This window comes from Syzygium oleosum, unplaced genomic scaffold (genome assembly GCF_021117445.2).
Source record: "Syzygium oleosum isolate NSW1041296 unplaced genomic scaffold, Sole_v2.1 Sole_v2.18, whole genome shotgun sequence".
Lineage (NCBI taxonomy): Eukaryota > Viridiplantae > Streptophyta > Magnoliopsida > Myrtales > Myrtaceae > Syzygium > Syzygium oleosum.
The window spans coordinates 5,662,808-5,684,259 of record NW_026607502.1 but is presented as its reverse complement, the minus strand read 5'-3'; the positions used below and the strand labels follow the sequence as shown (position 1 = coordinate 5,684,259).

The window sequence follows — 21,452 nt, the reverse complement described above, 5'->3', positions numbered from 1 at the left end:
TACTGCCCTAATAAATATCATATATATTTAGGCATAATTAAAACGGACTGCATTAACGAGAAAAAAATCAGTCCATCCATGGAAAACTGCAAAATCTTCCTATTTGATTTCTTAAAAAGTGTTTCGGAATATTCATAAATGAAGTCAAATATCTATGCAATACCCGAAGCGTATCGCTCTTAAATCACATAATTACTTCTTCTGGTCTATCTGACCTGAAGAACGAGTAGATAACAGAAATCCCTTCTCCCTATCACAAATATACTGGCAGGATACTTTTATGTTGTAGAATTGAAATGAAGAGTCTTGAGACTCTGATAAAAGATCTATCTGGACATGTACAGCTCTGGAGTGGACAATCTCGGTCTGGGAATGGCAACCAGGGGATTCATTTTCTTGACCACAATCCCGGACTTGTCCGATAATTCCAGCTCCGCCCCTCGCGGTAGTTCCCACTCGAACGAATGCAAAAGAGAGGCCAAGACATACTTTAGCATCCTCTCTGCCAGCGGAAGCCCTGCACATATCCTCCGACCGGAACCGAAAGGCATGTATGTGAAGTTGTTGCCCGAGAGATCATACTCATGGGGATCTTCCAAGAACCTCTCGGGTCTAAACTCCGACGGTTTGTCCCAAATCTTGGGGTCCTTGTGGATATAACCCATGTTCAAGAATATGTTACTGCCTTTTGGTATCGTGTAACCCCCGATAACACAGGAAGCATGTGGGGTCCGAGGCACCAATAAGGGCAGCGCCGGATGCAAGCGAAATGCTTCCTTGATGACAGCGTTGAGGTACTTCAATTCGGGCAAGTGGTGCTCTTCGACCATCTTATCCTCCCCCACGACTTCTGTCAATTCGTGGACTGCTTTGTTCATCAGATTTTGGTTCTGCAGCAACTCTGCCATCACCCACTCGACCATTGTTGCAGTTGTATCGGTACCACCAACTATGACGTCCTATTCCACACATTTGAGGTTTCATCAGAAAGCATAAATTGCTGTAATGTTTGATAAAGCTGAATACTTAATGAAACACTCTAATAGAAAAGAATCGACGTTCTAGCCAAAATATGGAGCTTTTTGTAATGGAGAGGGCAAGGTTGGACACAGCCTACGTTTGACAATGGGATGCGAAATAAGAGTTGTGGAAAAATATTTAAATCTTGACATGTTACAAGTAAATTCATCCAAAAATTGGCACACAATCATTGAAATACCTTTGCATTATATCAACTTTGCTATACTGGTTCACTATAAGACCCTGGTTGAAAATTATGGTGCTCTGGGGCTGATATAAATTTGAAAATGAGTGTGATACTCTAGTAATAATCGCTCATTAACTCATGATTATGGTGGCCGAAATATGAAATGACATCTACAAAAAACAGAGTCCGCAGACGAGGATTAACTATATTTTCTGGTGCATGAAGTCAATAAACTTACTGTAAGAAACTTTTATGTATATCCTTATAAGAACTAGTCAGCTAGCTTAATCAAATTACCGTAAGAATGGCTTTGAGTGCTCCAGTCTTGTCCATTGGAGACTGATCATCTTCAAGTTCCATCTCCATGTCCAGGAAAATCTGCAAAAAGTCCTTTCTTTGTTCATTGGTTTTAGATTCTCCTTCCTTCTGCTCGAACAGCTCATTTGTTCTTCCTTTAGTGGCGCAATCTACAACAGACTGAATAAAGTCATCAAGCCACTGATGCACCCTTTTAATGTCCCTTTCCACTCCTTGCAGGTCAAGCCAAGCGAGTGCCGGGAAAAAGTCCGAAACATTCGGACTACCTACGAGCTCCATGAGTCTGGCCACCACCTTTCGAAACTCGGCGCCCATAGCTTTGCACTTGTCTCCCTTAAGCGTTCCGCCCCACAGCATCGCCATCACCACGTTAATCAAGAGCAGAAGGGTGAATTCGCCGATATCTACTGGGACCCCGGATCTTCTATACAGATCACTCAGAGCTTTCCTGACTTCCTGCCTTCTCAAATCATAACAGGCATCAAGGCTCTCATTGCTCATTATCTGCCGTATGAACAATTTGCGGAGACTCCTCCAATAAGGCCCCTGGCTTGAGAAGGTAATGTCCCTTGCGCCGTATGTTGCGATGGTAGCAGCGATATTCGGGTCCCGATTGGCGAACATCATGTCCTGGTCCCGCACAATTTCTTTGCCCAGCGAAGCGGAGTTAACCACAATATATAACTTGCTTCCAAGCCGGAGTTTGTAGATGGGGCCATAGGTCTCAGCCAATTCAGCGAATTTCCGGTGGAGATGGGTCCCTAGGAATGGGAGGTACCCAAGGAATGGCATGCCTCGGGGCCCTGGCGGCAATGGAGCCATCGTGTTTTTCCGCCTCCTGAACCAAGCGAAAAAAATAAGAGCTGCGATTGCTATGACAAGCAGTGTGGTAGTTGCCCTAGGAGTTGCATCATTGGCTTCTTTAGCATGCCACAACCATGGCCAGGGGCTGTCGGAGTCTCTGTTCGACATTTCAGCTTTGTCACAACGGGAAGAGGACTGGTGGAGCAAGAATGAGGAAGTTGCTAGCCACACTAAACAGTTTTTCTGGGGACAGTTTGGTCTCTGATAGATGATATAGGGGGATGTATACACCATAAGTGTCAAAACTTTCATAAGGCGCTTACTTGAGTGCTATAACTTCTAAAAAAACGTTCATTTGAGTGCCATAACTTTGAATTGATTACTTAAGTGCCATAACTTTTAAAAAGTGTTCACCCAAGTGTCGAAAATCTGACGTGGCATAACACTTGTGGTGAACATTTTTAAAAAGCTGTGGCACTCAAGTGATTATATGGGAAGTTATATGACATTCAAGTGATCTGAAAAAAAATTATGACCCTCAAATGAGTGCCATACATAAGTTATGATACTCAAGTAATTGAAAAGAAAGTTATGACACTCAAGTGAGCGTTGTACGAAAGTTTTAAAATTTGTGGTGTCTTTTTCCCTGATATAGGAAAGTCTGTTGAGGAAAATCAACCGTTCTATTTAGACACACAGACATAGCAATAGTTATTGTATGTAGTTAATATTTTATGTAATCAGTAACTTTCATGATTAGTAATATTTCATATAAAATGTAATTTTCTATAGTGAGTTTCTTATAGTCCCGCATGAAAAAAGAAACACGACAAGTTGGAAGGTTACTAATAATTTCTATAATGTGATAGTGAGTTTCAATATAGAAGAATAAGAACTTACATGAGGCTAGTAACTTATTCACACGATTAGTAAATTTTTGCGTTAAAAATGTAACTACCAGCGACCCGGTTTACTTAAAAGAATGTTAGGTGTCGGCAACCAATAGCTAATGCCCCCACTCTGTCTAGGAAGTAACAATCAAAGCTTCTTTTTCTCAGGAGATGCAAATAAAATATTAATTAGGTAAGATACGAGCAATCTTCAAGCAAAGCATGATTCAAATAAACAACTCAAGCTAGAAGATATTTTGCATGTTGATTGAGAAATATGAGTTTTAAATACATGCTTTGGAAGCATCACGGATCTGCTTTTCCCCTGCTGGGCCATGGGGTTGATGCCGCACTTGGCGTTGAATAGGTTTGAAAGGGCAAAAAATATGTTAGATGATTGAAGGATTGGAATGATTAGGATAAGAGAGATACGAAGTGGACGGCATTGTCATTTTATTGAAAAGTGACGGTTTACTATTGACCACAAAATCATTTCCTAAGGGGGCCTATGATTTGAATCACGAGAAACGGAGACAAAATCTGTGGCAGGTATACTATTCCATACTGATGACTCTCCTGGCCTACTAAAGGGGCTGCCTTTTGGTCACTAGATTCCTTTTCGAATTTGATTTATACCATAGATTAGCCTCATTATAGCAGAATTCTAATGCACAGATTCCACGTAGTGGCAAGCGCGGAGCATACAATCAGGATTAACCAGAACAAGCATTCTTCTTTAGAGAATCATACAAGGTTTTCAGAAAGAGCGGGAAAGTGTTTAGGAATTCATAGAGTGCTATCAAACAAGTCTGTAAACTTCACTCCTTACTCCATATTGATTACGTGGTTGGCCTCATATAGGCACAACATTGGGCATTTATAGACATTTTACACATCAATAAGACATAGTGGACTCAATAATACGGACTTCTGGATCATCACATGGGATGCTTCATTTGGTACAAACTTAGTGGCCTATGATACAAACTAGGCACTGTCACACTCACGGATAACGAGTTTATTCAAGGTCCTCAGAGTCGTTTCCTTCATGTGAGTTGTCTGTTTTCATTTGAAATTTCTTGATGAGCTCTTCGATTTTCCATACTGCAATGATTTGCCCTGAGGGGTCCGCTGGAATCTCATTATTGATCCTTTGGATGTATTCAACACAATCCGATGGGCGCACCTTTTGAGGATTCTTAGACAAGCAAAAAATTTTTGGTGGAGAATGACGGGAGCTTGATGGTATATTTGGTGGGGCTCATAGGGACATCGGATGGCATTATTGGCTAGGGCCAATTTTCTGACTGATAGGAGGGTACTGCACTGAGCGACAGCTATAATTCTCCATAATCATAAGGATTTTGAGAGAATGGTCCTCTCCATGAATCTTGAGATGGTGATGCCTGTTCTCGAAAATTGGAACGATGATGGTCCTTCTCCTGGGTTTGGATTATTATTTTTTGAACTTTTCCAATGCTTCATTGATTATTGGCTTGTTTTTTGAGATAATCCCAAAAATAATCTCAAGGAACTTCACGGTCTTGCTCTATTGGCCATATCTCTGGAGGAATAACACGATTGCTCTTACGAAGAATTCTTTGGATTTTCCAATATTCTTTTGGATGGGATCCAATATAGTAGAGTAGAGTCTTGTAAAGCTTGTCTGGAACTATCTATTGTTTATACACTTTTACCCCAATCTGTGCTGGATACCTGGACATGTCTCCACTTGGTTTGACAAATGTCGATGGCCTGTAAAAGAAGCATATAGTATGCAATTTAGAAATTGGATGTAATATCTCACTCTAGATAATTTATTTTTATTAATTTTTAATTTACGAATTTCAAAAGAAAATCACAAAGAAAAAATCATGTGCATGTCATGTAGGATTAGATATCATAAATTTCATGTCATTATGCCATGTCAATCATACAATGCCATGTCATTATACCACGTTATCTATGCCATGTCATTTAGTGATTGTATGTTTAGGGTCATTTAACTTAGAATCGCATGCCATGTTAGAATTAAGTCATGTTACATGTCATCACAGTAGCACATCATGCATGTTTACCCTAGGTTAGATTAGCATAATTTAGCATTCATTAAAAAGAAAAAACCAAAAAAATCAATTGCAATTGCACAATAATTAGAGAACATATTTAGGTTGAATATGCGTTTTTAATTAACATCGTTGCATATTTCTTTGCTTCGAGGTGAATAAATTCCTTCCCTACTTTAGCAATTTATTTATTGCTTTCGATTATTGAGTGTTAATTTCATTGATTGCGCACCCACATAATTATCCATTGCATGTTAGTGGATAAGGTTAAAATCAATCAAACTTGCCTGACAAATAATTTTTTTCTTGAAATTAAAAAATAAAAAAGTATCGAAAGGGCATTAGAGTAGTCTAGTGTAACCAAGTCCTAGAATTCATTTAATCTCTAGTTCGTGAAAATAAAATACTCACCCACACTTTACTTGGGTTTCTAATCGACCCCACCAAAAATTGATTAGTGGCTACCCTAAAATAAAATTGATTTTGCATGTTAATAACTTGAACTTAAGTTACGAATTGGTATGAGCTCGGGAGAGCCCGAGCTAAGTGTAGACTTAGTAATTCATTAGTCAAACGCTAGGGTGGTTCACCATTATAAGAGGTCGCGACAGCGAGTAGTTTAGATGGGTGATTTAAACCTAATTAGGAGTTAATGAGATCGCGAACATTTTTTGCCCGACTTGTATTGGGTTTTCGTTTCCTGCACTTCACTTGGATGCTTTTGGATACTTGGTTGTTTACTTTAAAAGTAATTTAAATAGCTTGTTTGTTAATTTCTTTTTCCAGAAAGGTTAGGTCTAGCTTTTGATCATACTGAACCCCTCAAGAACATTTGCATGAGAATTTAGCGACACCAATGCCTTTAGGTTCATAAATGGTAAAAATATTGTGTGACAACTTAAATGAACAAACTTCCAAGTTAGAGGTACCAAAACAGTGTTAATTGAAATATAAGAATAATCAAGTACCCGAACTAGAATCTCTGGTTACGTAGAAAATGAGACGACACTCCCGTGTCTTATTTGGTTTCTAGCCAACCCCAAATGGCTAGTGGTGATTCCTAGAAATCATTAGGCTTAAAACGAGTTTAAAACGAAATCCAACGTCCCGCGAGGTATGGACTTTGGAGAGCCCGCGCCTAATTAAGGGCCAATGGTCCGAATTAGGCAATACCCCTAAACTTCATCCCTTGTTCTCCCAATCACGTCAGAAAACTTTGGGAGGGTCGCCAACAGATGCAAATGCATTAATCTTAAATCTAAATGCGATAGAGAATGCAAGTTGAAAACCATGCAATATCAATATTTTTGTTTAGTGGTCAAACACAATCCCTAATTTTTCTTATAAGATGAATGATAAATTTACGAGCCAAAATTAAGATGTAAACAGAGAGTAACAGACTGTTATTGCTGAGTAGTGTGAATTGGATGCCGATCCAATCTAGTAGATTGGACAATTGTTTTACTTGACCATCTGCCATAATTTATTGTCGTAATAAATCACATGACTTACATCTTCTGGTCTAACTGACCTGAAGAACCAATAGGTAACAGGATTTCTTTCTCCTATCACAATCAAAAGCAGCATAAGTTCTTTTCAAACCCGGGTCCCGTACATGAACCCTCGTTTCCCTGGTACTACTGTTGTTCTTATTGACTTAGATGCTTGGAACATTATTGATACTGGCAGGAGAGTTTTATTTTGTAGAATTGAATGAAGAGTCTTGAGACTAATAAAAGATCTATCTCGACAGGTAGAGCTCTGGAGGGGACAATCTTGGTCTTGGATTGGCGACCAGGGGCTCCATTTTCTTGACCGCAAGCCCGGACTCGTCCGAGAATTCCAGCTCGACCCCTGGTGGTAATTCCCACTCGAACGAATGCAAAAGAGAGGCCAAAACATACAGTAGCATCCTTTCTGCCAGTGCAAGCCCCACACATATCCTCCGGCCGGAACCGAAAGGCATGTATGCAAAGTTGTTGCCCGAGAGATCATACTTGCTGGGATCTTCCAAGAACCTCTCAGGTCTAAACTCCGACGGTTTGTCCCAAATCTTGGGGTCCCTGTGGATATAACCCACGTTCAAGAATATGTTGCTGCCCTTTGGTATCATGTAACCCCCGACAACACAGGAAGCATGTGGGGTCCGCGGCAACAATAAGGGCAGCACCGGGTGCAAGCGAAGTGCCTCCTTGATGACAGCTTTGAGGTACTTTAATTTGGGCAAGTGATGCTCTTCGACCATCGCATCCTCCCCCACAACTTCTGTCAATTCGCGGACTACTTTGTTCATCACATTTCGGTTCTGCAACAACTCTGCCATCACCCACTCGACCATTGTTGACGTATCGGTTGCACCGATTACAATGTCCTATTCCACAAATTTGAAGTTTCATCAGAGAGAGTCAATTACTGTAATATTTGCTAAAGCTGAATACATAGAAAGCACTGCAATACAGAAGAATCGATGTTCCAGTTAAACTATGGAGCTTTTTGTGATGGAGAGGGCGAGGTTGCACCCAACCCAAGTTAGACCATAGGATATGAAACAAGAGGTACGAAAAGAAATTTCAATTTTGACATGATATGACCAACTTCATACGAAAATTGACACACAATAATTGAATTACCTTTGCATTAGATCAACTTTGCTATATTTGTATCACTGTTTTATAAGACGCTTTTTGAAAACTATGGTATTCTAGGGCTAATATGGATTTCAAAATGAGTATGATACTATAGTAATAATCGATTGACATTTACTCATGACTATGTCGGCTAAGATTTGAAATGAATTTATCAAGAACAGAGTTGCAGAAGAGGATTAACCCCACTTTCTGGTGCATTAGGTCATTAAATAGTCGTGCATGTTCATATAAGCATTAGTCACCTAGATTAATAAACTTACCACAAGAATGGCTTTGAGTACTCTATTCTTGTCCATCGGTGAGTGATTATCTTCAAGATTCATCTCCATATCCAGGAAAATCTGCAAAAAGTCCTTTTTCTGTTCATTGCTATTAGATTCCCCTTTCTCCTGCTTGAACAGTTCATTTGTTCTTCTTTGGGTGGCACAATCGACAACAGACTGAATAAAGGCATCCAGCCGCTGATGCACCCTTTTCATGTCCCTTTCCACTCCTTGCAGGTCAAGCCAAGCGAGTGCCGGGAAAAAGTCCGAAACATTTGGACTACCTAAGAGCACCATGAGTTTGGCTATCACCTTTCGAAACTCAGTGCCCACGGTTTTACGCTTTTCTCCCTGAAGTGTTCCTCCCCACAGCATCGCCATCACCGTGTTAACCAGGATCAGAAAGGCCAATTCGCCGATATCTACCGGCATCCCGGGTTTTCTATACAGATCGCTCAGAGCCTTCCTGACCGCCTGCCTTCTCAAACCGTAAAAGGCATCGAGGCTCCTGTTGCTCATCAACTGCCGTACAAACAGCTTGCGGAGATTCCTCCAATAAGGGCCCAGGCTTGAGAAGGCAATGTCCTTTCCGCCGTATGATAAGATAGTACTGGCAATGTTCGGGTCCCTATTGGCAAATTCTGTGTCTTGGTCCCGCACGATTTCTTTGGCCAGCGACGGGGAGTTAACAACAACATATAATTTGCTTCCGAGCCGGAGTTTGTAGATGGGGCCGTAGGTCTCGGCCAATTCAGCAAATTTCCGGTGGAGATTGGTCCCTAGGAATGGGAGGTACCCGAAGAACGGCACGCCTCGGGGCCCCGGCGGCAATGAAGCCGTTGTGTGGTTTCGCCTCCTGAACAAAGAGAAAACACTAAGAGCTGCTATTGCAATGACAAGCAGTGTTGTAGTAGCTCTAGGAATTGCATCACTCGTTTCTTTAGCATGCCACAACCATGGCCAAGCACCTTCGGAACCTGTGTTCGACATTTCGGCTTGTGACAACGGGAAGAGGACTGGATGAGCAAGAATTGGGATGTTTCTAGCCACGCCAACTATAGAAGGTCTTTGTAGCCACGGTCTGGGCTCTGATAGATGATATAGGATAGTTCGGTACGAAAAGTGAGTGGTCCTAGTTTGTACTTACACACATTGACACGCGACCAATTATTGTATACGAGGAAAACAGCCAGAATAATTAACCAAAAATGACCCGGGTGAACCAGTTTTTGGTTTATTAGAAGGATTTATAGTTTCTTAGTCGCACGTTCGACATTCCTCTGGATGCCAATTTAATTACGGTTAATATCACAAAAAAAACCTTAAATTGGTATAATTATGATAAATTTACCTTAAACTAACTTTTTGATCATAAAAAATTCCAAACTTGTACACATGTGATAGATTTACTCTAAATTAATTTTTTAACAACCAAAAACCTCAAACTGGTACATTTGTGACAAATTTACCCTCCATTAAATTAGATTAATATCACGAAAAATCACAAAATGGTACACTTGTGACAGGCGGAGGGGTAAAACCCCAAACTGATACACCCGTCAACTACCACGTGTCATCCAACTCAGAAATTTGATGATAAAATTTAACGGAACTAACAGAGGGTAAAATTATCACAAATGTACTAGTTTGGGGTAAATTTGTCATAAGTGTATCAGTTTGGGGTTTTTCGTGATATTAACCCATTTAATTATAAGTCATTCCATTTCTCTATATTGATTCTTATAATGACAAGTTTAAACGTAACTAATAATGTCTGTAACGTAACTGTAAATTTTACTATAGAAGACTAAGAATTTGCATGAGATTAGTAACTTATTCACGTGATTACTATGTTTTTGCATTTAATACGGAAGTACCAGCTATAACCGGCGAGGGCTTGGCGGCCCTCGTCCGTAGCCGGTGATGGCCTGTGCGAGGGCCGCAACCCTTGACTGCCACAATGAAAAAAAGAAAATAAAAGGAAAAATTGAAAAATTAATTAAAATATAATTAAAAATTATAAAAAAAAATTTTAGTTGTGCCACGTAGGACAGCTGATGTCCATGTTAGCAATTTTAGGTCAAAATTGACCGGATGGACTCAATTTGCACAAATGTAAAATGTTTATAACTAAATGGTCAAATTAAAAGATTTAGACTAAATTAGAACCGATATAATAAGTTTATGACTTTTTCGATACTTTTCCCATCAATCAGCCCACGTGGTCTAGAAAGTCACAATGAAGGTATATTGATTGAAAATTCATGAGTTCGATCACGTGCTTTGAAAACAACGTGGATCTGATTTTGCCCAGATGGGCCATGCGGGTGGATGCCTAACTCGGCATCGAATAGGTTAGGACAGGATAGTGATGTGGTGGCAACATTTCATGAGAAATTGGGTCATCTTGTTAGTTTCGATTTCAATCACTGCATTATCCTGCTGTCCATGCCCAGATTTCGGATCATTTGCCATAAATTATCATCGCAACAAGTGCGGGTTAGGCAAAATTAAAATGGACTTTATTAACGAGTCAGTCGGTCTACGGAAAATCGAAAAAAAAATTGCTCAGAAAGTGTTTTAGTATAATCGATGAATCATTCGAAATTATGGCGTCGAATGTATATGCAAAATTAAAATGGACTTCGTCATCGAATGTATATGCAAGACCTGAAACATGTTGCAAGACCTCGTCGGCCGTGGCCATGACTGCCACCGGAAAGAGGAGGGGAAAAAAGAGAGAAAAAAAAGAAAGGAAAAAAATAAAAAAGAAAAAATTCGGAAATTATTAAATATTATTAAAAATTATTTACGTTAGCGCCGGCCGTGCCATGTAGGCCAACTGGCGTCCATGTCAGCAATATCTGGCCAAAATTAGACAGAATGACTAAATTGGCATTATGTCAAAAAGTTTATGATTGAATTGACACTAAAAAAGAGTTTATGATTAAATTAGCACTAATACAATAGACGTAGAACTTTTATAAGACTTTTCCTGTCCAGAAGAAGTTACAAGCTCCGAGGTCATTGGGATTTCGCAACTGTCACCTGCTACTTGAACGGTCTTTTAAAATAGATTCATCCTCTTTGTCTTGTAATCCCAACACATGGTAGAATTTGTGGTGATCTATGACAAATGTGATAATGCATTTACTAAACCAATCATGAGAAAAAGAGGTAACCTTTTGAATAACAAGCAACAGCATACTAAATAAGCACGTCATTTCGCATCTAAACTCGGTTCCATTATCAGTTTATTGCACAAGCTCGGCTAATTCTTCACTTGGTATAACTAATGTATATTGAAAGAGCAAAATATTTTACATTGCTTGTTTATGTGATCTATATGCCATTTATATACATGTGTTCTTTTTTTATTTATCAGCTTAAGTTTTTTGATGGACTTTTTAGAGGTAGGTTCTGCTCCAATTTATTTCGCGTGTGTGGCCTCCAAGTTACCAAGTTTCACGTGTCGTTCATAATCCGACTTGTATTGAAGTGTCCCACATCCTTTGCCTACGGGATTACTATACTCTTTATGCGCCCGTGTATCTCTCATCTTAATAGTATAAAGTTTGTGGATTAAAATGATAAGTAGTGTTTGCATCATTTATTTCTTTAGCATGCCACAGCCACGGCTAAGCGCCATCGGAAGCTGCGTTTGAAATTTCCGCTTGTAACATCGGGAAGAGGACTAATCGGGTGAGATTTAGAAAGTTTTTAGCCACACAAACAATAGAAGGTCTTTGTAGGTACGGTTTGGTCTCTGATGGATGATATAGGACACTTTAATACGAAAAGTGAGTGGTCCCGATTAGCATTTGAGTTAATATCACAAAAAACCCTAAATTAACTTTATGACCACCAAAAACCTCAAATTGATACATTTATGATAAATTAATCCTATGTTAAATTGGATTAATACAAAAAAAAATCACAAATCAATACATTTGTGACAAACGGAAAATAAAACCCCAAATTAGTACTTCTCTCAACTGTCACGTCTCATTTAACTTAGCAATTTAACAGTAAAATCTATCAGAAACTAACGAAGGGTAAATTTGTCACATGTATTAGTTTGTGATTTTTGATAGTAAAAAATTAGTTTGAGATAAATTTGTCATAGATATACCAGTTTAGAGTTTTTTTTGGTATTGACCCTTAATATTTTAACACACCAACACGTGACCAATTATTGTAAATGATTAAACTACCAGAATAATTAAACAAAAATGACCTGGGTGAACCAGTTTTTGTCTTATTAGAAAGATTTACGGTCTCTTAGTTGCATGTTCAGCATTTCTATGGATATCAATTTAATTATAGTGAAAATGACATAAATGATCTCTGAATTTTAGTTCAATATGTAATGTGGATCATGAATTTTTAATTTTTTTCAATGTGGTCCTTGAACTGTAATACAACGTGCAAAATGATTCTCGAACTTTTAATTTATTCAATGTGGTCCACGAACTTCTAATACATGTTCAATTTAGAACTAAATTGATCAAATTAAAAGGTTTAGACTGAATTGAAAACAATGCAATAAGTTTATGACTTTTTGGGTACTTTCCCCCTCAATAAGCCCACGTGGTCTAGAAAGTAACAATTAAGGTAAATTGATTGAATATTTATGAGTTCAATTACGTGCTTCGAAAACATCGTGGATCTGATTTTGCCCAGCTGGGCTATGTGGGTGGATGCCTAACTCGGCATTGAATAGGTTAGGAAAGGATAGTGATGTGATCGCAACATTTCATGAGAAATTGGGTCATCTTGTTAGTTTCGATTTTCCATTAATGCATTATCCTGCTGTCCATGCCCAGATTTCGGATCATTTGCCATAAATTATCGTCACAACAAGTGCGGGTTAGGCAAAATTAAAATGGACTTTATTAACGAGTCAATCGGTCTACGGAAAATCGAAAAAAAAATTGCTTAAAAAGTGTTTCAGTATAATCGATGATTCAATAGAAATTAAGGCGTCGAATGTATATGCAAAATTAAAATGGACTCTGTCGTCAAATGTATATGCAAGACCCGAAACATGTTGCAAGACCTCGTCGGCCGTGGCCATGACTGCCACCGGAAAGAGGAGGGGAAAAAAGAGAGAAAAAAAAGAAAGGAAAAAAATAAAAAAGAAAAAATTCGGAAATTATTAAATATTATTAAAAATTATTTACGTTAGCGCCGGCCGTGCCATGTAGGCCAACTGGCGTCCATGTCAGCAATATCTGGCCAAAATTAGACAGAATGACTAAATTGGCATTATGTCAAAAAGTTTATGATTGAATTGACACTAAAAAAGAGTTTATGATTAAATTAGCACTAATACAATAGACGTAGAACTTTTATAAGACTTTTCCTGTCCAGAAGAAGTTACAAGCTCCGAGGTCATTGGGATTTCGCAACTGTCACCTGCTACTTGAACGGTCTTTTAAAATAGATTCATCCTCTTTGTCTTGTAATCCCAACACACGGTAGAATTTGTGGTGATCTATGACAAATGTGATAATGCATTTACTAAACCAATCATGAGAAAAAGAGGTAACCTTTTGAATAACAAGCAACAGCATACTAAATAAGCACGTCATTTCGCATCTAAACTCGGTTCCATTATCAGTTTATTGCACAAGCTCGGCTAATTCTTCACTTGGTATAACTAATGTATATTGAAAGAGCAAAATATTTTACATTGCTTGTTTATGTGATCTATATGCCATTTATATACATGTGTTCTTTTTTTATTTATCAGCTTAAGTTTTTTGATGGACTTTTTAGAGGTAGGTTCTGCTCCAATTTATTTCGCGTGTGTGGCCTCCAAGTTACCAAGTTTCACGTGTCGTTTATAATCCGACTTGTATTAAAGTGTCCCACATCCTTTGCCTACGGGATTACTATACTCTTTATGCGCCCGTGTATCTCTCATCTTAATAGTATAAGTTTATGGATTAAAATGATAAGTAGTGTTTGCATCATTTGTTTCTTTAGCATGCCACAGCCACGGCTAAGCGCCATCGGAAGCTGCGTTTGAAATTTCCGCTTGTAACATCGGGAAGAGGACTAATCGGGTGAGATTTAGAAAGTTTTTAGCCACACAAACAATAGAAGGTCTTTGTAGGTACGGTTTGGTCTCTGATAGATGATATAGGACACTTTAATACGAAAAGTGAGTGGTCCCGGTAAGCATTTGGGTTAATATCACCAAAAACTCCAAATTAACTTTTTAATCACCAAAAATCTCAAATTGATACTTTTACGATAAATTTATCCTCTATTAAATTGGATTAATACAAAAAAAAATAAAAAATCACAAACCAATACATTTGTGACAAACGGAGAATAAAACCCCAAATTAGTACTTCTATCAACTATCACGTGTCATTTAACTTAACAATTTGACAATAAAATTTATCAAAAACTAACGAAGGGGTAAATTTGTCATGTGTACTAGTTTGAGGTTTTTGGTAATCAAAAAATTAGTTTGGAAGTCAAAAAATTAGTTTGGAATAATTTGTCACCGATGTACAAGTTTAGAGTTTTTCGTGGTATTGACCCTTAGTATTTTAACACACCAACATGTGACCAATTATTGTAAATGATTAAACTGCCAGAATAATTAAACAAAAATGGCCCGGGTGAACCAGTTTTTGTCTTATTAGAAAGATTTACAGTCTCTTAGTTGCATGTTCGACATTTCTATGGATGCCGATTTAATTATAGTGAAAATGACACAAATGATCTCTGAACTTTAGTTTAATATATAATGTAGACCATGAATTTTTAATTTTTTCAATATGGTCCCTGAACTGTAACCCAATGTGCAATATGGTTCTTGAACTTTTAATTTGTTCAATGTGGTTCATAGACTTCTAATACATGTTCAATTTAGTCCTTGAACTATATGAAAATATTCAATGTTGTCCCTGAACTTGAAATAATGGAATGACAACATTGAATATTTTCATATAGGTCAGAGTCTAAGTTGAACATGTACCAAAAGTCTAAAAAACATATTGAATAAATTAAAAGTTCATAGACCGCATTGCATATCGGCCCAAAGTTCAAGTACCATTCGTGTCATTATCCCTTAATTATATGTCATTCCATTTCTCTATGTTGATTCTTGTAACGTCAAGTTCGATCATAAACTAATAATTTCTGTAATGAAATAGTAAGTCTTACTATAGAAGACTAAGAATTTGCATGAGGTTAGTGACTTAGTCACGTGATTAGTAAGTTTTTGCATTTAATACGTAACTTTTGGACCTGTTTGATTAGAAAATGTTCTGCATTGGCAAGCAAGAGTCGATCTGCCCACGTGGTCTAGAAGCAACAATTTATATTGATCGAGAATTTGTGAGTTCAATTACATTCTTCGAAAACAACGTGGATCTGCCATGCGGGTGGATGCCTAACACGGCATTGAATAGGTTTGGAAAGGATAGTGATTTGGTCGCAACATTTCGTGAGAAATTGGGTCATCTTGCTAGTTTTGATTTTTCAATTGATGCATTATCCTGTTGACTTCTTCTCAATTTCCTCTCAAACTCCAAATCTCCCGGATAACTCCTCTTTTTGACCGAATCCATCCCTCCAAGTCACAATTTTTCAAATTCTGTTCTCCAAATTGGTCTATTCCAGCCGTGTTTCATCCGTTTCCAAATCTGGTCGTTTTAGTCTTTATGGAATCCATGTGGGAGTGAGAGATTAGATTGGATTAGAGAGATAAGGATGTGCAATGAGAGATCTTGTTAGATTAGGTAGAGAAAATCCAAACACAACTAGGTTTCTTTGTTTGATCCTTATCTTGACTCTATCTTAATTTAATCTTGAATAGGAATTTGAACTGATGTTGAGTCCAAATTTGATCTCGAAAAGTTATGCCGAATCAAAACAAGTTTCACCAAAAAGTTGTTAGAAAGATGAGAAACGCATTTCGCAAGATTTGCCCTCTCAAACTCAATGCAACGAGATAAATAACTAGAGAAGCGCTCTTATAGCATGGTTCTTCCTATTTTTGAGAAATTTCGTGTTTTCCATAACATTCATCTCGAAAAGTTATGCGGAATCAAAATAAATTTCGACAAAAAAAGTCGTCGGAAAGTTGAGATATGTTGCATTGAGTTTGAGATGGCAAATCTTCCGGAGTGGGTATCTCATCTTTTTAGAAACTTTTTTTTGGCAAAATTTGTTTTGATTTGACGTAACTTTTCGAGAAAAATGTCCTAGAAAACACGAAGTTTTTCGAAATTCGTTATTGTCTTGTTGCATTGAATTTGAGGGGGCAAATTTTCCGGAGTGCGTATCTCATCTTTTCAACAACTTTTAACCGCCTCACCAAGACTAATCAAGATTTCGCCAACATGGATCATCTCATCTTGAAATTCGGTCAATACGCTTAGATTTTTTAGCAAGACACACGAGCGAGAGTCTTCTGGTTGAGTCAGACAACTGAACTCTTGTGAAGACACTTCAAGGAGCAGATCACTTCACATGGGAAGCAGACGTACTTATCACCGAAGCAGACAATTACGGGCTTTCCGAATTTGAGATCGGCCCACTCCAACAGAAAGTCCAACAAGGTAGCGGATTGAATTGCTAAAGCCCAAAGGAATAGATCCCTACCTCATAATTGGCTATCTAGCCCTCCTGAAGCCCTATTGGCCTTACTTGTTTCTGAATCAAGTCTTTTGTGCAATGGATTACGGTTATTTTGACCAAAAAAAAAAAAATCAACCTTGGTCGAACTTGGTCAAGATGAGCACCAATCTTGGAAATATTATCCACCGTGGCCAAATCAGGACTAATTCTCACACCCATGAAATTTAAGATAACCTCCCATCATCTTTGAAATGAAGACATAGCTCCCACTTTATTGGAATTAGGACGTGTCTCCCAATTTTTGTATTTTTTTTGGAGCTCTGTCCAAATCAACTATCTTAAAGCTCCAAAAGGTTGGAAACATTAATCCTAGGGAAAAGTGTCAAAAAAGTCCTCAAGCTTTGGCATCGGTGCCAATTGAGTCCTAAACCTTTTTTTGGTGCCAATTCAGTCATAAACCTTTTGCATTTGTGCCAATTCAATCATAAACCTTTTGTCCTTGTGCCAATTCAGTCCTTCCGATCAATTTTGTCCGGATTTTACTGACGTTGATGCCGGCCGGTCACCGACGCTGACGTGAACAACTTTTAATAATATTTTAATTTTTTTGAATTTTAATTTTTTTCCCCTCCCCTCTCTCCTTCCTCCAGCTGGTCGCCGGACTGCGGACCGGCCAAAGGCTAGAGGCCGGCGAGGTCGACCTCGTCAACCACTAGCAAGGCTTGCCCTCGCTAGCGACGGCAAAGGCGAGCCTCGCCATGGTTGGGCGAGGTTGGACCTCCCCAGATCTGGCGAGGTCGTGCCTTGCCCAGCCGCCGTCAAGGCTCAACCTCCCCAGATCCGGCGAGGTCGGGCCTCGTCTAGCCGTTGGCAAGGTTCGAGCCCTTGCCAGAGGCCTTCGACCTCGCCGCCTCTAAAAAAATATTCAAAAAATATTAAAATATTATTAAAAGTTGTCCGCGCAGGTGGCTGATCGGCGTTCACGTTAGCAAAATCACGCAAAACTTGGCTAGAAGAACTGAATTGGCACAAAATAAAAGGTTTATGATTGAATTGGCACAAAAAAAGGTTTAGGACTAAATTGGCATCAATGCAAAAAGGTTTAGGACTGAATTGGCACAAAAAAAAAAGGTTTATGACTAAATTGACGTCAATGCAAAAGGTTTAGGACTTTTTTGACACTTTTCCCTTAGTACTAGATCAAAATGCCTCTAGCACCTACAGGCAAAATGCGATAGAGAATGCAAGTGCAAAACCATGCAATATTAATATTTTTGTTTAGAGGTCGAGTTCGATCCCTAATTTTTCTTATAAGATGAATTATAGATATACAAGCCCAAATTAAGGTATAAACAGAGTGTAACAAACTGTTATTACTGAGTAGTGGGAATTGGACGCAGATCAAATCTAGTGGACTGGACAATTGTTTTACTTGATCGTCTGCCAATGTTTTGTTGTAATAAATGTCATTGATATTTTGGCAAAATCAAAGTGGACTATTATGAGAAAAAGTCAGTCAATCCATGGAAACTCTACCTATTTGATTGAAAAAAAAGCATTACAGAATACTTCATCTTCTGGTCTAACTGACCTGAAGAACCAGCAGATAACAGGATTTCTTTCTCCCATCACAAACAAAAGCAGCATAAGTTCCTTTCAAACCCGGGTCTAATTGAGTAGATGCTTAAAACATGATCGATACTGGCAGGATCCGTTTATTTCGTAGAATTGAAATGAAGAGTCTTGAGACTCATAAAAAGATCTATCTCGACATGTAGAGCTCTCGAGTGGACAATCTTGGCCTGGGAATGGCGACCAGGGGCTTCATTTTCTTGACCACAATGCCGAACTTGTCCGAGAATTCCAGCTCAACCCCTGGCGGTAATTCCCACTCGAACGAATGCAAAAGAGAGGCCAAAACATACAGTAGCATCCTCTCTGCCAGTGCAACCCCCGCGCACATCCTTCGACCGGAACCGAACGGCATGTACGTGAAGTTGTTGCCCGAGAGATCATACTTGCTGGGATCTTCCAAGAACCTCTCGGGTCTAAACTCCAACGGTTTGTCCCAAATCTTGGGGTCTCTGTGGATATAACCTACGTTCAAAAATATGTTGCTGCCCTTCGGTATTGTGTAACCACCGACGACACAGGAAGCATATGGGGTCCTAGGCACCAATAAGGGCAGCGCCGGGTGCAAGCGAAATGCCTCCTTCACGACAGCGTTGAGGTACTTTAATTTTGGCAAGTGATGCTCTTCGACCATCTCATCCTCCCCCACAACTTCTGTCAATTCGTGGACTACTTTGTTCATCACATTTCGGTTCTGCAGCAACTCTGCCATCACCCACTCAACCATTGTCGAAGACGTATCAGTTCCACCGATTACAATGTCCTATTCCACAAATTTGAAGTTTCATCAGAGAGAGTCAATTACTGCAATATTTGCTAAAGCTGAATACAGAGGAAGCACTGCAATAGAGAAGAATCGACGTTCTAGTTAAAATATGGAGCTTTTTGTGATGGAGAGGGCAAGGTTGCACACAACCTAAGTTAGACAATAGTAGACGAAACAAGAGGTATGGAAGGAGATTTGACTCTTGACATGATACGACCAACTTCATACGAAATTTGGCACGCAATAATTTAAATACCTTTGCATTATATCAACTTTGCTATAATTGTTTCAATATTTATAAGACGCTTGTTGAATGTTACGGTATTCTAGGGTTAAAATAGATTTGAAAACGAGTATGATCCTTTAGTAATAATCGCTTGTCCTTTACTCATGATTATGGTGGCCAAGATTTGAAATGATTTTACCAAGAACAAAGTTGCAAAAGAGGATTAACTGCACTTTCTGGTGCATCAGGTTATTAAAGTTGACTACCTAGCTTAATAAACTTACCATAAGCACGGCTTTGAGTGCTCCACTCTTGTCCATTGGTGGCTGAATATCTTCAAGATCCATCTCCATATCCAGGAAAATCCGCAAAAAGTCCTTTTTCTGTTCATTGCTTTTAGATTCTCCTTCCTTCTGCTTGAACAGTTCATTTGTTGTTCCTTTGGTGGCGCAATCGATAACCGACTGAATAAAATCATCAAACCACCGATGCACCCTTTTTATGTCCCTTTCCACTCCTTGCAGGTCAAGCCAAGCGAGTGCCGGGAAAAAGTCCGAAACATTCGGACTTCCTAAGAGCACCATGAGTTTGGCCGCCGCCTTTCGAAACTCGATGCCCATGGCTTCGCCCTTGTCTCCCTGAAGCGTTCCTCCCCACAGCATCGCCATCACCGCATTAATCAAGGTCAGAAGGGCCAATTCGCCGACATCTACTGGCACCCCAGGATTTCTGTACAGATCGCTTAGAGCTTTCCTGACCTCCTGCCTTCTCAAACCGTAACAGGCATCGAGGCTCACGTTGCTCATCAACTGCCGTACAAACAGTTTGCGTAGATTCCTCCAATAAGGACCCTGGCTTGAGAAGGCAATGTCCCTTCCGCCATATGATGCGACAGCAGCGGCGATGTTCGGGTCCCGATTGGCGAACGTCATGTCCTGGTCCCGTACGATTTCTTTAGCCAGCGACGGGGAGTTAACAACCACATATAATTTGCTTCCGAGATGGAGTTTGTAGATGGGGCCGTAGGTCTCAGCCAATTCAGTGAATTTCTGGTGAAGATTGGTGCCTAGGAATGGGAGGTACCCGAAGAACGGCACGCCCCGGGGCCCCGGCGGCAATGGAGCCGTCGCGTGGTTTCGCCTCCTGAACAAAGAGAAAAAACTAAGAGCTGCTATTGCAATGACAAGCAGTGCTGTAGTAGCTCTAGGAATGCCATCATTCGCTTCTTTAGCATGCCACAACCACGGCCAGGCGCCATCGGAATCTGCGTTCGACATTTCGGATTGTGGCAACGGGAAGAGGACTGGTTGAGCAAGAATTAGGAAGTTTCTAGCCACACCAACTGTAGAAGGTCTTTGTAGAGACGGTTTGGTCTCTGATAGATTACATAGAACAGTGTGCCACGATAAGCGAGTGGTCCCAGTAGCATTTACTCACACTGACACGCGACCAATTATTGTAAACAATAATGACCCGGGTGAACCTGTTTTTGTCTTCTTAGAAAGATTTAGGCTGTGTTCGTTTGCGAAAAAATATTTTTCCGCAAAATATTTTTTGCGTTTTCCGGTGTTCGGGGGCGAAAACACCCCCAAATCTTTCATTATTTTGAGGAAAATGATTTCCTCTTTTCACAAAAAGGAAATCATTTTCCCCCAAAGTGAAGGCAAAATCTGCCCATGGGAGGGAAAATGTTTTTCGTGAGAGAGGAAGTTGATCGCCGGTTACCGCCGTTGGCCGCCCACCGCCGCGGGGTCGCCGGCCGCCCACCCGCGCGGCCGCCGGCCGCTCGCGGCCGCTGACCGCCCTTGCCGCCGCCGTCCGCGCGCGGCCACGCCACCGCCAGCCGTAGCCTCCAATTTAATTGTAAAATAACTGTAACTCAACGTGCAATATGATTCCTGAACTTTTTTGATATGATCCGTTAACTTTGGATACATGATCTATAATCCTTTAACTTTTCAAATTCAAACATTTTTATATTGTTCAGGGACTATATTGAACATGTACTAAATGTTTAGGGATTATATT

At 39.6% G+C, this 21,452-nt stretch overlaps 3 protein-coding genes and 1 long non-coding RNA gene across 4 annotated transcripts; 1 reads left to right on the top strand and 3 right to left on the bottom strand.

Moving 5' to 3' along the window:
- Positions 1-272: 272 nt before the first annotated feature.
- Positions 273-2,497, bottom strand: LOC115687263 (flavonoid 3'-monooxygenase CYP75B137-like). The gene is made up of 2 exons (XM_030612754.2): positions 1,505-2,497; positions 273-959 (listed from the first exon to the last, which is right to left on the bottom strand). The coding sequence occupies exons 1-2, from the start codon at positions 2,495-2,497 to the stop codon at positions 327-329; spliced, it is 1,626 nt and encodes a 541-aa protein (XP_030468614.1). The 3' UTR covers positions 273-326.
- A 4,210-nt stretch (positions 2,498-6,707) lies between these two features.
- Positions 6,708-18,720, top strand: LOC130140424 (uncharacterized). Its single transcript, XR_008818434.1, has 2 exons — positions 6,708-6,874; positions 18,451-18,720. It is a non-coding gene; the product is annotated as an uncharacterized LOC130140424 (long non-coding RNA).
- LOC130134341 (flavonoid 3'-monooxygenase CYP75B137-like) lies at positions 6,714-9,204 on the bottom strand. Its single transcript, XM_030612751.2, has 2 exons — positions 8,194-9,204; positions 6,714-7,656 (listed from the first exon to the last, which is right to left on the bottom strand). Exons 1-2 carry the CDS (start codon positions 9,184-9,186, stop codon positions 7,027-7,029), a joined length of 1,623 nt encoding a protein of 540 aa, XP_030468611.2. The 5' UTR covers positions 9,187-9,204; the 3' UTR covers positions 6,714-7,026.
- Positions 18,321-20,788, bottom strand: LOC115687262 (flavonoid 3'-monooxygenase CYP75B137-like). The gene is made up of 2 exons (XM_030612750.2): positions 19,709-20,788; positions 18,321-19,195 (listed from the first exon to the last, which is right to left on the bottom strand). Exons 1-2 carry the CDS (start codon positions 20,699-20,701, stop codon positions 18,563-18,565), a joined length of 1,626 nt encoding a protein of 541 aa, XP_030468610.2. The 5' UTR covers positions 20,702-20,788; the 3' UTR covers positions 18,321-18,562.
- Positions 20,789-21,452: the final 664 nt, after the last annotated feature.